General features: G+C 48.4%; 1 protein-coding gene across 6 annotated transcripts in view; it reads left to right on the top strand.

Moving 5' to 3' along the window:
• nt5dc2 (5'-nucleotidase domain containing 2) overlaps window positions 1-17582 on the top strand; it is a 160504-nt gene that overhangs the window by 58882 nt on the left and 84040 nt on the right. For 4 of the 6 annotated variants that reach the window (XM_068024386.1, XM_068024385.1, XM_068024384.1 and 1 more), the window contains 5 exons: window positions 5343-5456; window positions 10530-10667; window positions 10854-11057; window positions 11520-11706; window positions 13587-14066. In XM_068024386.1, the coding sequence (XP_067880487.1) occupies window positions 5343-5456; window positions 10530-10667; window positions 10854-11057; window positions 11520-11706; window positions 13587-14066 (1123 nt within the window). The remainder of the gene's footprint in view (window positions 1-5342; window positions 5457-10529; window positions 10668-10853; window positions 11058-11519; window positions 11707-13586; window positions 14067-17582) is intronic. The other 2 variants (XM_068024387.1, XM_068024388.1) reach the window with 2 other exon arrangements.

The raw sequence follows: 17582 nt of genomic DNA, 5'->3' as shown, positions 1-17582 counted from the left end.
AGTCCCCTCTCTCTCAGGGTGATATCTGTACACTGACTGGTGTCTCTCAGTCCCTCTCTCTCAGGGTGATATCTGAACACTGACTGGTGTCTCTCAGTCCCCTCTCTCAGGGAGATATCTGTACACTGACTGGTGTCTCTCAGTCCCCTCTCTCTCAGGGTGATATCTGTACACTGACTGGTGTCTCTCAGTCCCTCTCTCTCAGGGTGATATCTGTACACTGACTGGTGTTTCTCAGTCCCCTCTCTCTCAGGGTGATATCTGTACACTGACTGGTGTCTCTCAGTCCCTCTCTCTCAGGGTGATATCTGTACACTGACTGGCGTCTCTCAGCCCTTCTCTCTCAGGGTGATATCTGTACACTGACTGGTGTCTCAGTCCCTCTCTCTCTGGGTGATATCTGTACACTGACTGGTGTCTCTCAGTCCCTCTCTCTCAGGGTGATATCTGTACACTGACTGGTGTCTCTCAGCCCCTCTCTCTCAGGGTGATATCTGTACACTGACTGGTGTCTCTCAGACCCTCTCTCTCAGGGTGATATCTGTACACTGACTGGTGTCTCTCAGTCCCTCTCTCTCAGGGTGATATCTGTACACTGACTGGTGTCTCTCAGCCCCTCTCTCTCAGGGTGATATCTGTACACTGACTGGTGTCTCAGTCCCTCTCTCTCTGGGTGATATCTGTACACTGACTGGTGTCTCTCAGTCCCTCTCTCTCAGGGTGATATCTGTACACTGACTGGTGTCTCTCAGCCCCTCTCTCTCAGGGTGATATCTGTACACTGACTGGTGTCTCTCAGACCCTCTCTCTCTTAGGGTGATATCTGTACACTGACTGGTGTCTCTCAGTCCCCTCTCTCTCAGGGAGGTGTTGTGAATTATCAGCACATGAGCGGGCACTCGTGGCAGCTGTGACTGAGCTCTTGTGTTGGTCTGAGTGTTGTTGGAGCTGCACCCATCCAGGCAAGTGGAGAGTATTCCATCACACTCCTGACTTGTGCCTTGTAGATGGTGGACAGGCTTTGGGGAGTCAGGAGGTGAGTTACTCGCCGCAGGATTTCCAGCCTCTGACCTGCTCTTGTAGCCACAGAATGTATGTGGCTGGTCCAGTTCAGTTTCTGGTCAATGGTAACCCCCAGGATGTTGATAGGGGATTCACCAATACTAATGCTGTTGAACATCAAGGGGAGATGTTTTGATCGATGCTATGATCAGCTGGAAAAGGGTACATAGTGATGCACTCGATTGAAGTTAAATATAGTTGATTTGGTGGTGGTTGGGTTGTCGTTGATTTATTTATTTATTTATTGAAACAGGCCCTTCGGCCCACCGAGTCTGTGCCAACCATCGACCACCCATTTATACTAATCCTATATTCCCTACCACATCCCCACTGTTCTCCTACCACCTACCTATACAAGGGGTAATTTACAATGGCCAATTTACCTAGCAACCTGCAAGTCTTTGGCTGTGGGAGGAAACCGGAGCAACCGGCGGAAACCCACGCGGTCACAGGGAGAACTTGCAAACTCCGCACAGGCAGCACCCAGAATTGAACCCGGGTCGCTGGAGCTGAGAGGCTGCGGTGCTAACCACTGCGCCACTGTGCCACCCCAAAATTGAGTTGTCAATGGTGGTGGTTGAGTTGTCGATGGTGTTTGAATTGTCGATGGTGGTGGTTGAGTTGTCGATGGTGGTGGTTGAGTTGTCAATGGTGGTGGTTGAGTTGTCAATGGTGGTTGAGTTGTTGATGGTGGTGGTTGAGCTGCTGATGGTGGTGGTTGAGCTGCTGATGGTGGTGGTTGAGTTGTCGATGATGATGGTTGAGTTGTTGATGGTGGTGGTTGAGTTGTCGATGATGATGGTTGAGTTGTCGATGATGGTTGAGTTGTTGATGGTGGTGGTTGAGTTGTTGATGGTGGTTGAGTTGTCGATGATGGTTGAGTTGTCGATGGTGGGGGTTGAGTTGTCGATGGTGGTTGAGTTGTTGATGAGGGTTGAGTTGTTGATGGTGGTTGAGTTGTCGATGGTGGTTGAGTTGTCGATGGTGGTTGAGTTGTTGATGGCGGTTGAGTTGTTGATGGCGGTTGAGTTGTCGATGATGATGGTTGAGTTGTCGATGGTGGTTGAGTTGTTGATGGTGGTGGTTGAGTTGTCGATGAGGGTTGAGTTGTTGATGGTGGTGGTTGAGTTGTCAATGAGGGTTGAGTTGTCGATGATGATGGTTGAGTTGTCGATGATGATGGTTGAGTTGTCGATGGTGGTTGAGTTGTTGATGGTGGTGGTTGAGTTGTCGATGAGGGTTGAGTTGTTGATGGTGGTTGAGTTGTCGATGGTGGTTGAGTTGTCGATGGTGGTTGAGTTGTCGATGGTGGTTGAGTTGTTGATGGCGGTTGAGTTGTCGATGATGATGGTTGAGTTGTCGATGATGATGGTTGAGTTGTCGATGGTGGGGGTTGAGTTGTCGATGGTGGTGGTTGAGTTGTCGATGATGGTTGAGTTGTCGATGATGGTTGAGTTGTCGATGATGATGGTTGAGTTGTCGATGATGATGGTTGAGTTGTCGATGGTGGGGGTTGAGTTGTCGATGATGGTTGAGTTGTTGATGGTGGAGGTTGAGTTGTTGATGATGATGGTTGAGCTGTTGATGGTGGTGGTTGAGTTGTCGATGATGATGGTTGAGTTGTCGATGATGGTGGTTGAGTTGTCGATGATGGTTGAGTTGTTGGTGGTGGGGGTTGAGTTGTTGATGATGATGGTTGAGTTGTCAATGATGGTGGTTGAGTTGTCGATGGTGGGGGTTGAGTTGTCGATGGTGGTGGTTGAGTTGTCGATGATGGTTGAGTTGTCGATGATGGTTGAGTTGTCGATGATGGTTGAGTTGTTGATGGTGGGGGTTGAGTTGTTGATGATGGTTGAGTTGTCGATGATGGTTGAGTTGTCGATGATGGTTGAGTTGTTGATGGTGGTGGTTGAGTTGTCGATGATGGTGGTTGAGTTGTCGATGATGGTTGAGTTGTTGATGGTGGGGGTTGAGTTGTTGATGATGATGGTTGAGTTGTCGATGGTGGTGGTTGAGTTGTCGATGATGGTTGAGTTGTCGATGATGGTTGAGTTGTCGATGGTGGTGGTTGAGTTGTTGATGGTGGTTGAGTTGTCGATGGTGGTTGAGTTGTCGATGATGATGGTTGAGTTGTCGATGGTGGTTGAGTTGTCGATGGTGGTTGAGTTGTTGATGGTGGTGGTTGAGCTGCTGATGGTGGTGGTTGAGTTGTCGATGATGATGGTTGAGTTGTCGATGATGGTTGAGTTGTCGATGATGATGGTTGAGTTGTCGATGGTGGTGGTTGAGTTGTCGATGATGGTTGAGTTGTCGATGGTGGTGGTTGAGTTGTTGATGGTGGTGGTTGAGTTGTCGATGGTGGTTGAGTTGTTGATGGTGGTGGTTGAGCTGCTGATGGTGGTGGTTGAGCTGCTGATGGTGGTGGTGTGAGCTGCTGATGGTGGTGGTTGAGTTGTCGATGATGATGGTTGAGTTGTCGATGATGATGGTTGAGTTGTCGATGGTGGTGGTTGAGTTGTCGATGATGATGGTTGAGTTGTCGATGATGGTTGAGTTGTCGATGATGGTTGAGTTGTCGATGATGGTTGAGTTGTTGATGGTGGTGGTTGAGTTGTTGATGGTGGTTGAGTTGTCGATGGTGGTTGAGTTGTCGATGATGATGGTTGAGTTGTCGATGGTGGGGGTTGAGTTGTCGATGGTGGTGGTTGAGTTGTCGATGATGATGGTTGAGTTGTCGATGGTGGGGGTTGAGTTGTTGATGGTGGTGGTTGAGTTGTCGATGATGATGGTTGAGTTGTCGATGATGGTTGAGTTGTCGATGATGGTTGAGTTGTTGATGGTGGTGGTTGAGTTGTTGATGGTGGTTGAGTTGTCGATGATGATGGTTGAGTTGTCGATGGTGGTGGTTGAGTTGTTAATGGTGGTTGAGTTGTCGATGATGGTTGAGTTGTCGATGGTGATGGTTGAGTTGTCGATGGTGGTGGTTGAGTTGTCGATGGTGGTGGTTGAGTTGTCGATGATGATGGTTGAGTTGTCGATGATGGTTGAGTTGTTGATGGTGGTGGTTGAGTTGTCGATGGTGGTGGTTGAGTTGTCGATGGTGGTGGTTGAGTTGTTAATGGTGGTTGTGTTGTCGATGATGATGGTTGAGTTGTCGATGGTGGTGGTTGAGTTGTCGATGGTGGTGGTTGAGTTGTCGATGGTGGTGGTTGAGTTGTCGATGATGATGGTTGAGTTGTCGATGGTTGAGTTGTCGATGGTGGTGGTTGAGTTGTCGATGGTGGTGGTTGAGTTGTCGATGGTGGTGGTTGAGTTGTCGATGGTTGAGTTGTCGATGGTGGTGGTTGAGTTGTCGATGGTGGTGGTTGAGTTGTCGATGGTGGTGGTTGAGTTGTCGATGATGATGGTTGAGTTGTCGATGGTTGAGTTGTCGATGGTGGTGGTTGAGTTGTCGATGGTGGTGGTTGAGTTGTCGATGGTGGTGGTTGAGTTGTCGATGGTGGTGGTTGAGTTGTCGATGGTGATGGTTGAGTTGTCGATGGTGGTTGAGTTGTCGATGGTGGTGGTTGAGTTGTCGATGATGATGGTTGAGTTGTTGATTGTGGTGGTTGAGTTGTCGATGGTGGTGGTTGAGTTGTCGATGGTGGTGGTTGAGTTGTTGATTGTGGTGGTTGAGTTGTCGATGGTGGTGGTTGAGTTGTCGATGGTGGTGGTTGAGTTGTCGATGGTGGTGGTTGAGTTGTCGATGGTGGTGGTTGAGTTGTCGATGGTGGTGGTTGAGTTGTCGATGATGATGGTTGAGTTGTCGATGGTTGAGTTGTCGATGATGATGGTTGAGTTGTCGATGGTTGAGTTGTCGATGGTGGTGGTTGAGTTGTCGATGGTTGAGTTGTCGATGGTGGTGGTTGAGTTGTCGATGGTGGTGGTTGAGTTGTCGATGGTGGTGGTTGAGTTGTCGATGGTGGTGGTTGAGTTGTCGATGGTGGTGGTTGAGTTGTCGATGGTGATGGTTGAGTTGTCGATGGTGGTTGAGTTGTCGATGGTGGTGGTTGAGTTGTCGATGGTGGTGGTTGAGTTGTCGATGGTGGTGGTTGAGTTGTCGATGATGATGGTTGAGTTGTTGATTGTGGTTGAGTTGTCGATGGTGATTGAATTGTCGATGGTGGACCTGTTAAATTGAGTTGCATGGGATTGCGTTGAACCATTGGAGATGTGACAGGATGATTCAGCCAGAGTTCCTCAGGATGATCCATGTGTTGTTCCTTGGTTCTCGATTTCAGGTTTACCAATACTTCAGCTGCTTACCAGAAGACAAGGTGCCCTATGTCAACAGTCCAGGGGAGAGGTACAGAACCAAACAACTTCTCCATCAACTGCCCACGCATGACAGTGAGGTCAGTAAACACATGACCAGTGGTGAATTCTCCAGCGGATCTGGGAGATTTAGATATAGAATAACAGATACCCAGGAGTGAGTTACAGACTGGAATCTAATCGAGGGGTTCGGGGGGTTTATATATAGAATAACAGATACCCGGGAGTGAGTTACAGACTGGAATCTAATCGAGGGGTTCGGGGGGTTTATATAAAGAATAACAGATACCCGGGAGTGAGTGAGTTACAGACTGGAATCTAATCGAGGGGTTCGGGTGTTTATATATAGAATAAAAGATACCAGGGAGTGAGTTACAGACTGGAATCTAATTGAGGGATTCGGGGGGTTTATATATTGAATAACAGATACCCGGGAGTGAGTTACAGACTGGAATCTAATCGAGGGGTTCGGGGGGTTTATAAATAGAATAACAGATACCCGGGAGTGAGTTACAGACTGGAATCTAATCGAGGGGTTCGGGGGGTTGAAATATAGAATAACAGATACCCGGGAGTGAGTTACAGACTGGAATCTAATCGAGGGGTTCGGGGTGTTTATATATAGAATAACAGATACCCGGGAGTGAGTTACAGACTGGAATCTAATCGCACGGTTCGGGGTGTTTATATATAGAGTAACAGATACCCGGGAGTGAGTTACAGACTGGAATCTAATCGAGGGGTTTGGGGGGTTTATATATAGAATAACAGATACCCGGGAGTGAGTTACAGACTGGAATCTAATCGAGGGGTTCGGGGTGTTTATATATAGAATAACAGATACCCGGGAGTGAGTTACAGACTGGAATCTAATCGAGGGGTTTGGGGGGTTTATATATAGAATAACAGATACCCGGGAGTGAGTTACAGACTGGAATCTAATCGAGGGGTTCGGGGGGGTTTATATATAGAATAACAGATACCCGGGTGTGAGTTACAGACTGGAATCTAATCGAGGGGTTCGGGGGGGTTTATATTTAGAATAACAGATACCCGGGAGTGAGTTACAGACTGGAATCTAATCGAGGGGTTCGGGGGGGTTTAAATATCGAATAACAGATACACGGGAGTGAGTTACAGACTGGAATCTAATCGAGGGGTTCGGGGGGTTTATATATAGAATAACAGATACCCGGGAGTGAGTTACAGACTGGAATCTAATCGACGGGTTCGGGGGGGTTTATATATAGAATAACAGATACCCGGGAGTGAGTTACAGACTGGACTCTAATCGATGGGTTCGGGGGGGTTTATATACAGAATAACAGATACCCGGGAGTGAGTTACAGACTGGAATCTAATCGAGGGGTTCGGGGGGGTTTATACATAGAATAACAGAGACCCGGGAGTGAGTTACAGACTGGAATCTAATCGAGGGGTTCGGGGGGGTTTATATTTAGAATAACAGATACCCGGGAGTGAGTTACAGACTGGAATCTAATCGACGGGTTCGGGGGGTTTATATATAGAATAACAGATACCCGGGAGTGAATTACAGACGGGAATCTAATCGAGGGGTTCGGGGGGGTTTATATATAGAATAACAGATACCTGGGAGTGAGTTACAAACTGGAATCTAATCGACGGGTTCGGGGGGGTTTATATTTAGAATAACAGATACCCGGGAGTGCGTTACAGACTGGAATCTAATCGCGGGGTTCGGGGGGGTTTATATATAGAATAACAGATACCCGGGAGTGAGTTACAGATTGGAATCTAATCGAGGGGTTCGGGGGGGTTTATATATAGAATAACAGATACCCGGGAGTGAGTTACAGACTGGAATCTAATCGAGGGGTTCGGGGGGGTTTATATATAGAATAACAGATACCCGGGAGTGAGTTACAGACGGGAATCTAATCGAGGGGTTCGGGGGGGTTTATATATAGAATAACAGATACCCGGGAGTGAGTTACAGACTGGAATCTAATTGTGGGGTTCGGGGGGGTTTATATATAGAATAACAGATACCCGGGAGTGATATACAGACTGGAATCTAATCGAGGGGTTCGGGAGGGTTTATATATAGAATAACAGATACCCGGGAGTGAGTTACAGACTGGAATCTAATCGAGGGGTTCGGGGGGGTTTATATATAGAATAACAGATACCCGGGAGTGAGTTACAGACTGGACTCTAATCGAGGGGTTCGGGTGGTTTATATATAGAATAACAGATACCAGGGAGTGAGTTACAGACTGGAATCTAATCGAGGTGTTCGGGGGGTTTATATTTAGAATAACAGATACCCGGGAGTGAGTTACAGACTGGAATCTAATCGAGGGGTTCGGGGGGTTTATATATAGAATAACAGATACCCGGGAGTGAGTTATAGACTGGAATCTAATCGAGGGCTTCGGGTGGTTTATATATAGAATAACAGATACCCGGGAGTGAGTTACAGACTGGAATCTAATCGAGGGGTTCAGGGGGTTTCTATATAGAATACCAGATACCCGGGAGGGAGTTACAGACTGGAATCTAATCGAGGGGTTCGGGGGGTTTATATATCGAATAACAGATACCCGGGAGTGCGTTCCAGACTGGAATCTAATCGAGGGGTTCGGGGGGGTTTATATATAGAATAACAGATACCCGGGAGTGAGTTACAGACTGGAATCTAATCGAGGGGTTCGGGGGGGTTTATATATAGAATAACAGATACCCGGGAGTGAGTTACAGACTGGAATCTAATTGAGGGGTTCGGGGGGTTTATATATAGAATAACAGATACCCGGGAGTGAGTTACAGACTGGAATCTAATCGAGGGGTTCGGGTGGTTTATATATAGAATAACAGATACCCGGGAGTGAGTTACAGACTGGAATCTAATCGCGGGGTTCGGGTGGTTTATGTATAGAATAACAGATACCCGGGAGTGAGTTACAGACTCGAATCTAATCGCGGGGTTCGGGTGGTTTATATATAGAATAACAGATACCCGGGAGTGAGTTACAGACTGGACTCTAATCGACGGGTTCGGGGGGGTTTATATATAGAATAACAGATACCCGGGAGTGAGTTACAGACGGGAATCTAATCGAGGGGTTCGGGGGGTTTATATATAGAATAACGGATACCCAGGAGTGAGTTACAGACTGGAATCTAATCGAGGGGTTCGGGTGGTTTATATATAGAATAACAGATACCCAGGAGTGAGTTACAGACTGGAATCTAATCGCGGGGTTCGGGGGGGTTTATATATAGAATAACAGATACCCAGGAGTGAGTTACAGACTGGAATCTAATCGAGGGGTTCGGGGGGGTTTATATATAGAATAACAGATACCCGGGAGTGAGTTACAGACTGGAATCTAATCGAGGGGTTCGGGTGGTTTATATATAGAATAACAGATACCAGGGAGTGAGTTACAGACTGGAATCTAATCGAGGGGTTCGGGGGGGGTTTTATATAGAATAACAGATACCAGGGAGTGAGTTACAGACTGGAATCTAATCGAGGGGTTCGGGGGGTTTATATATAGAATAACAGATACCCGGGAGTGAGTTACAGACTGGAATCTAATCGCGGGGTTTAGGGGGGTTTATATATAGAATAACAGATACCAGGGAGTGAGTTACAGACTGGAATCTAATCGAGGGGTTCGGGGTGTTTATATATAGAATAACAGATACCCGGGAGTGAGTTACAGACTGGAATATAATCGAGGGGTTCGGGGGGGTTTATATATAGAATAACAGATACCCGGGAGTGAGTTACAGACTGGAATCTAATCGAGGGGTTCGGGAGGGTTTATATATAGAATAACAGATACCCGGGAGTGAGTTACAGACTTGACTCTAATCGAAGGGTTCGGGGGGTTTATATATAGAATAACAGATACCCGGGAGTGAGTTACAGACTGGAATCTAATCGCGGGATTCGGGGGGTTTATATATAGAATAACAGATACCCGGGAGTGAGTAACAGACTGGAATCTAATCGAGGGGTTCGGGTGGTTTATATATAGAATAACAGATACCTGGGAGTGAGTTACAAACTGGAATCTAATCGACGGGTTCGGGGGGGTTTATATTTAGAATAACAGATACCCAGGAGTGAGTTACAGACTGGAATCTAATCGCGGGGTTCGGGGGGTTTATATATAGAATAACAGATACCCGGGAGTGAGTTACAGACTGGAATCTAATCGAGGGGTTCGGGGGGGTTTATATATAGAATAACAGATACCCGGGAGTGAGTTACAGACTGGAATCTAATCGAGGGGTTCGGGGGGGTTTATATATAGAATAACAGATACCCGGGAGTGAGTTACAGACGGGAATCTAATCGAGGGGTTCGGGGGGGTTTATATATAGAATAACAGATACCCGGGAGGGAGTTACAGACTGGAATCTAATTGTGGGGTTCGGGGGGGTTTATATATAGAATAACAGATACCCGGGAGTGATATACAGACTGGAATCTAATCGAGGGGTTCGGGAGGGTTTATATATAGAATAACAGATACCCGGGAGTGAGTTACAGACTGGAATCTAATCGAGGGGTTCGGGGGGGTTTATATATAGAATAACAGATACCCGGGAGTGAGTTACAGACTGGACTCTAATCGAGGGGTTCGGGTGGTTTATATATAGAATAACAGATACCAGGGAGTGAGTTACAGACTGGAATCTAATCGAGGTGTTCGGGGGGTTTATATTTAGAATAACAGATACCCGGGAGTGAGTTACAGACTGGAATCTAATCGAGGGGTTCGGGGGGTTTATATATAGAATAACAGATACCCGGGAGTGAGTTATAGACTGGAATCTAATCGAGGGCTTCGGGTGGTTTATATATAGAATAACAGATACCCTGGAGTGAGTTACAGACTGGAATCTAATCGAGGGGTTCAGGGGGTTTCTATATAGAATACCAGATACCCGGGAGGGAGTTACAGACTGGAATCTAATCGAGGGGTTCGGGGGGTTTATATATAGAATAACAGATACCCGGGAGTGAGTTACAGACTGGAATCTAATCGAGGGGTTCGGGGGGTTTATATATAGAATAACAGATACCCGGGAGTGAGTTACAGACTGGAATCTAATCGAGGTAAAGCAGTAAGATATGTACGTCTCTCCCACAGCCTCAGTACTGTAATGCTTTGGATGAGGCGGAGGACAAGGAGCTGAGGTTGTTTAACCAGCAACGCAAGCGGGAGAACCTGGGTCGAGGGACTGTCCGACCACTCCCTGTGATGATAACTGGGGCAATCTGTCAGCAGGTATCTATTTCCCATCTTGCCTGCTGTATTCCCAATCTTATCTCCCCCTTCCGCCACCCTGTCCTACTCCCTCACTCCTCACTGTATCAGACTCGGTTCGCAAACCCCTCCTGCCGCCCACCTTGACCGTCTATCCTCTCTCTCAACTGACCGCTCTACACCTTCTCCCCCCCCCCCCCCTCCCAGTGTGGCAGGCAGATCCGTGGTGGACACCTCGCCGTCTTTGCCAGCCGGGCGGGGCATGGCACCCGCTGGCACCCGGAGTGCTTCACCTGCGCCGTCTGCGCCGAGCTGCTGCTGGACCTCATCTACTTCTACCAGGACGGGAAGATCTACTGTGGGAGGCATCACGCCGAGCAGCTGAAGCCCCGGTGCCAGGCCTGCGACGAGGTGAGTGCGGCGGTGGTGGTGGGTGGGGTCTGTGTGAAGCCCTCCAGAGGCGAATAGCCCTCCCAGCGACGCCCGACAAAGGAAAAGCCGTGTCAGCCCCCACTTCCCATCTCGCGACTCACGCCCCCTCACCAGGATCCACAGGCTCGACATGAAGCCTGAACTGAAATTTACCGCCCCTTTTCGATGGAGAGGGAAAGCAGGGAGACCCTCCTCTCGGACTTTCCCTCGCACCCACCACCTCCCACAACGAACCCACACCAACTTAGCCTCGCCCCCCTCCCAAGGCAGGGACCATGGAGACTCCCAGGATCTGGATGGGACCATTGTGGTCCACGGGCCGAGAATGAGCAAACCCCTTCCGCCAACAACACAGCCTCGACCTTGGGCCTCAAGATGGCAGTGGTCCTCATCTCTCCTGCATCTTCGTGTAAACTCTTCCCACTCCTTACTTCTCCACAGATAATCCTCGCTGATGAGTGCACGGTGGCCGAGGGGAGACACTGGCACATGAAGCACTTCTGCTGCTTTGAGTGTGAGGCACCGTTGGCTGGGCAACGATACGTCATGAAACAGAGTCAACCGTTTTGCTTCACCTGCTTTGAGTCCCTGTATGCCGAGTACTGCGATTCCTGTGGGGAACACATCGGTAAGTGTCCGTAACTCACCCCCAAGGTGATCCCCTCAGCCGGCACTCACAGAGGGGCAAGAGATATCAGTGCTTTCAAATGAGGTGTCCAAACCATTACCAGCAGCAGGACTGCACTGGGCAAAACTCCCTCGACACTGTCCCCCATCAAACACTCCCAGGACAGGTACAGTACGGGGGTTAGATACAGAGTAAAGCTCCCTCTACACTGTCCCATCAAACACTCCCCAGGACAGGTACAGTACGGGTTAGATACAGAGTAAAGATCCCTCTACACTGTCCCATCAAACACTCCCAGGACAGGTACAGTACGGGTTAGATACAGAGTAAAGATCCCTCTACACTGTCCCCATCAAACACTCCTAGGACAGGTGCAGTACGGGGGTTAGATACAGAGTAAAGCTCCCTCTACACTGTCCCATCAAACACTCCTAGGACAGGTGCAGTACGGGGGTTAGATACAGAGTAAAGCTCCCTCTACACTGTCCCCCATCAAACACTCCCAGGACAGGTACAGCGCGGGGTTAGATACAGAGTAAAGCTCCCTCTACACTGTCCCATCAAACACTCCCAGGACAGGTACAGTACGGGTTAGATACAGAGTAAAGATCCCTCTACACTGTCCCATCAAACACTCCCAGGACAGGTACAGTACGGGTTAGATACAGAGTAAAGATCCCTCTACACTGTCCCCATCAAACACTCCCCAGGACAGGTACAGTACAGGGTTAGATACAGAGTAAAGCTCCCTCTACACTGTCCCCATCAAACACTCCCCAGGACAGGTACAGTACGGGGGTTAGATACAGAGTAAAGCTCCCTCTATACTGTCCCCATCAAACACTCCCAGGACAGGTACAGTACAGGGTTAGATACAGAGTAAAGATCCCTCTACACTGTCCCCATCAAACACTCCCCAGGACAGGTACAGTACGGGGGTTAGATACAGAGTAAAGCTCCCTCTATACTGTCCCCATCAAACACTCCCAGGACAGGTACAGTACAGGGTTAGATACAGAGTAAAGCTCCCTCGACACTGTCCCCATCAAACACTCCCAGGACAGGTACAGTACGGGGGTTAGATACAGAGTAAAGCTCCCTCTACACTGTCCCCCATCAAACACTCCCAGGACAGGTACAGCGCGGGGTTAGATACAGAGTAAAGCTCCCTCGACACTGTTCCCATCAAACACTCCCAGGACAGGTACAGTACGGGGGTTAGATACAGAGTAAAGCTCCCTCTACACTGTCCCCATCAAACACTCCCAGGACAGGTACAGTACGGGGGTTAGATACAGAGTAAAGCTCCCTCGACACTGTCCCCCATCAAACACTCCCAGGACAGGTACAGTACAGGTTAGATACAGAGTAAAGCTCCCTCTACACTGTCCCCATCAAACACTCCCAGGACAGGTACAGTACGGGGTTAGATACAGAGTAAAGCCCCCTCTACACTGTCCCCCATCAAACACTCCCAGGACAGGTACAGTACGGGGTTAGATACAGAGTAAAGATCCCTCTACACTGTCCCCATCAAACACTCCCAGGTACAGCACGGGGTTGGATACAGAGTAATGCTCCCTCTGCACTGTCCACATAAAAAAAACGGGGGTTAGATACAGAGTAAAGCTCCCTCTACACTATCTCCATCAAACACTCCCAGGACAGGTACAGTACGGGGTTAGATACAGAGTAAAGATCCCTCTACACTGTCCCCATCAAACACTCCCAGGTACAGTACGGGGTTAGATACAGAGTAAAGTGTACTTGGCGTTCAGTGGAATTTTGAAGGGACTCCTGGGTTTATTAATGTTTGGGGGTGTATGTTGTCTTACCGGTGCTCAATTTGGTTTATCTCCCTCTCTCTCTTTCCCCAATAGGCATCGAGCAAAGCCAAATGGCCTACCGTGGGCAGCACTGGCACGCCACCCATCTCTGTTTCTGCTGTGCCCACTGCAGACAGTCATTGCTGGGCCAACCCTTCTTGCCCAAGCAGGGCCAGATATTCTGTTGCAAGGCCTGCAGCCTGGGCAGTGACCCCGAGGCCTCGGACTCCTGCGATTCGGCCTTCCAGGGCGGGCGCCCCAGGTTGCCACGGCGACGGAGCGCCGGCCAGCGAGGCCTAGCGGCGGGATCGAAGCCTGGGGCCTGCCCTTGCTCCCCCGAGGGCAGGCAGCCTCCTCCTGCCCGGGCAGGGGAGTCACCCAGCGAGGCAGGAGGAGGCGAGAGGACGGAGTCGGAGGACGGGAGGCCACTGGGGGATGGAGGTTGGACGGGCACAGTTCCTCCGGACTCCATTGCCACGAGGACAAGTCAAGCGAGTCCAGCAAGTCTTCAGGACCAGGGAACAACTACTACAGGTGCTTTGTTGACTGTGGTGTGGGGGAAGCAGGGGGAGATTCCAGCTCAATTGCTATCCTCACAGTGAACGTTCACCCTCAGAGGGGGGTAAGAGGGGAGTGTTTGATGGGGACAGTGTAGAGGGAGCTTTACTCTGTATCTAACCCCTGTACTGTCCCTGTCCTGGGAGTGTTTGATGGGGGACAGTGTAGAGGGAGCTTTACTCTGTATCTAACCCTGTGCTGTACCTGTCCTGGGAGTGTTTGATGGGGACAGTGTAGAGGGAGCTTTACTCTGTATCTAACCCCTGTACTGTCCCTGTCCTGGGAGTGTTTGATGGGGACAGTGTAGAGGGAGCTTTACTCTGTATCTAACCCCTGTACTGTCCCTGTCCTGGGAGTGTTTGATGGGGACAGTGTAGAGGGAGTTTTACTCTGTATCTAACCCCCGTACTGTACCTGTCCTGGGAGTGTTTGATGGGGACAGTGTAGAGGGAGCTTCACTCTGTATCTAACCCCCTGTGCTGTACCTGTCCTGGGGAGTGTTTGATGGGGACAGTGTAGAGGGGGCTTTACTCTGTATCTAACCCCTGTACTGTACCTGTCCTGGGGAGTGTTTGATGGGGACAGTGTAGAGGGAGCTTTACTCTGTATCTAATCCCCGTGCTGTACCTGTCCTGGGGAGTGTTTGATGGGGACAGTGTAGAGGGAGCTTTACTCTGTATCTAACCCCTGTACTGTACCTGTCCTGGGGAGTGTTTGATGGGGACAGTGTAGAGGGACACTCGCAGCTGCCCAGTCCCAGTCCCAATCCCGATCCCGATCAATTCAACTGACTGCCTATAAAATGATCCCAGGGTTGTTGTCTCTCATGTGATCCCACCTACCCCAATAACCTTTCACCCCCTTGTTTATCAAGAATCTATCTCCCTGTGCCTTAAAAATATTCAAAGACTCTGCTTCCACCGCCTTTTGAGGAAGAGAATTCCAAAGACTCACGACCCTCTGAGAGAAAAAATTTCTCCTCATCTCTGTGTTAAATGGGTGACCCCTTATTTTTAAACAGTGACCCCTAGTTCGAGCTTCTCCCACAAGGGGAAACATCCTTTCCACATCCACCCTGTCAAGACCCCTCAGGATCTGATATGTTTCAATCAAGTCGCCTTTTACTCTTCAGAACTCCAGTGGATACGAGCCTAGCCTGTCCAATCTTTCCTCACAAGACAACCCGCCCATTCCAGGTATTAGTCTAGTAAACCTTCTCTGTACTACCTCCAATACGTTTACATCCTTCCTTAAATAAGGAGACCAATACTGTACACAGTACCCCAGATGTGGTCTCACCAATGCCCTGTATAGCTGAAGCATAACCTCCCTACTTTTATATTCAATTCCCCTCACTATAAACGATAACATTAGAATTAGAATTAGAACATTACAGCGCAGTACAGGCCCTTCGGCCCTCGATGTTGCGCCGACCTGTGAAACCATCTGACCTACACTATTCCATTTTCATCCATATGTCTATCCAATGACCACTTAAATGCCCCTAAAGTTGGCGAGTCTACTACTGTTGCAGGCAGGGCGTTCCACGCCCCTACTACTCTCTGAGTAAAGAAACTACCTCTGACATCTGTCCTATATCTATCACCCCTCAACTTAAAGCTATGTCCCCTCGTGTTTGCCATCACCATCCGAGGAAAAAGGCTCTCACTATCCACCCTATCTAACCCACTGATTATCTTATATGTCTCTATTAAGTCACCTCTCCTCCTCCTTCTCTCCAACGAAAACAACCTCAAGTCCCTCAGCCTTTCCTCGTAAGACCTTCCCTCCATACCAGGCAACATCCTAGTAAATCTCCTCTGCACCCTTTCCAAAGCTTCCACATCCTTCCTATAATGCGGTGACCAGAACTGCACGCAATACTCCAGGTGCGGTCTCACCAGAGTTTTGTACAGCTGCAGCATGACCTCGTGGCTCCGAAACTCGATCCCCCTACTAATAAAAGCTAACACACCATATGCCTTCTTAACAGCCCTATTAACCTGGGTAGCAACTTTCAGGGATTTCTGTACCTGGACACCAAGATCTCTCTGTTCATCTACACTACCAAGAATCTTCCCATTAGCCCAGTACTCTGCATTCCCGTTACTCCTTCCAAAGTGAATCACCTCACACTTTTCCGCATTAAACTCCATTTGCCATCTCTCAGCCCAGCTCTGCAGCCTATCTATGTCCCTCTGTAACCTACAACACCCTTCGGCACTATCCACAACTCCACCGACCTTCGTGTCATCCGCAAATTTACTAACCCACCCTTCTACACCCTCATCCAGGTCATTTATAAAAATGACAAACAGCAGTGGCCCCAAAACAGATCCTTGCGGTACACCACTAGAAACTATACTCCAGGATGAACATTTGCCATCAACCACCACCCTCTGTCTTCTTTCAGCTAGCCAATTTCTGATCCAAAGCTCTAAATCACCTTCAACCCCATACTTCCGTATTTTCTGCAATAGCCTACCGTGGGGAACCTTATCAAACGCCTTACTGAAATCCATATACACCACATCCACGGCTTTACCCTCATCCACCTGTTTGGTCACCTTCTCGAAAAACTCAATAAGGTTTGTGAGGCACGACCTACCCTTCACAAAACCGTGCTGACTATCTCTAATGTACTTATTCTTTTCAAGATGATTATAAATCCTGTCTCTTATAACCTTTTCCAACATTTTACCCACAACCTTCTTTCCTAATTTCCTAATTAGCTTTCCTAATTACGTGCTGTACCTGCATACTAACCTTTTGCGATTCCTGCACTAGGACACCCAGATCCCTCTCCATCTCAGAGCTCTGCAATCTCTCACCATTTTGATAACATGCTGCTTTTTTATTCTTCCTGCCAAAATGGACAATTTCACCCTTTCCCACATTATACTCCATTTGCCAGGTCTTTGCCCACTCATTTAACCTATCTATATCCCTTTGTAACCCCCTTATGTCCTCTTCACAAGTTACTTTCCTACCTATCTTTGTGTCATCAGAAAATTTAGCAAACATACCTTCGGTCCCTTCATCCCAGTCATTTATATAAACCATAAAAATTTGAGGCCCCTGCACTGATCTCTGTGGCACACCACTCATTACACCTTGCCAACCAGAAAATGACCCATTTATATCTACTCTCTGTATCCTGTTCGCTAACCAATCTTCTATCCATGTCAGTATGTTACCCCTACACCATGAGCTTTTATTTTTTGCAATAACCTTCGATGTGGCACCTTATCAAGTGCCTTCTGGAAATCTAAGTACAATACATCCTCCGCTTCCCCTTTATCCACAGCACATGTAACTCCCTCAAAGAACTCCAATAAATTGGTTAAACATGATTTCCCTTTCACAAAACCATGTTGATTCTGCCTTATTACCTTGAATTTTTCTAAATGCCCTGCTATAACATCTTTAATAATAGCTTCTAACATTTTCCCTAAGACAGATGTTACGCTAACTGGCCTGTAGTTTCCTGCT

This window comes from Heterodontus francisci, chromosome 49, assembly GCF_036365525.1.
Source record: "Heterodontus francisci isolate sHetFra1 chromosome 49, sHetFra1.hap1, whole genome shotgun sequence".
In the NCBI taxonomy this organism is placed as follows: domain Eukaryota; kingdom Metazoa; phylum Chordata; class Chondrichthyes; order Heterodontiformes; family Heterodontidae; genus Heterodontus; species Heterodontus francisci.
The sequence above is the reverse complement of the archived record's forward strand: the minus strand, read 5'-3'. Positions and strand labels throughout refer to the sequence as shown.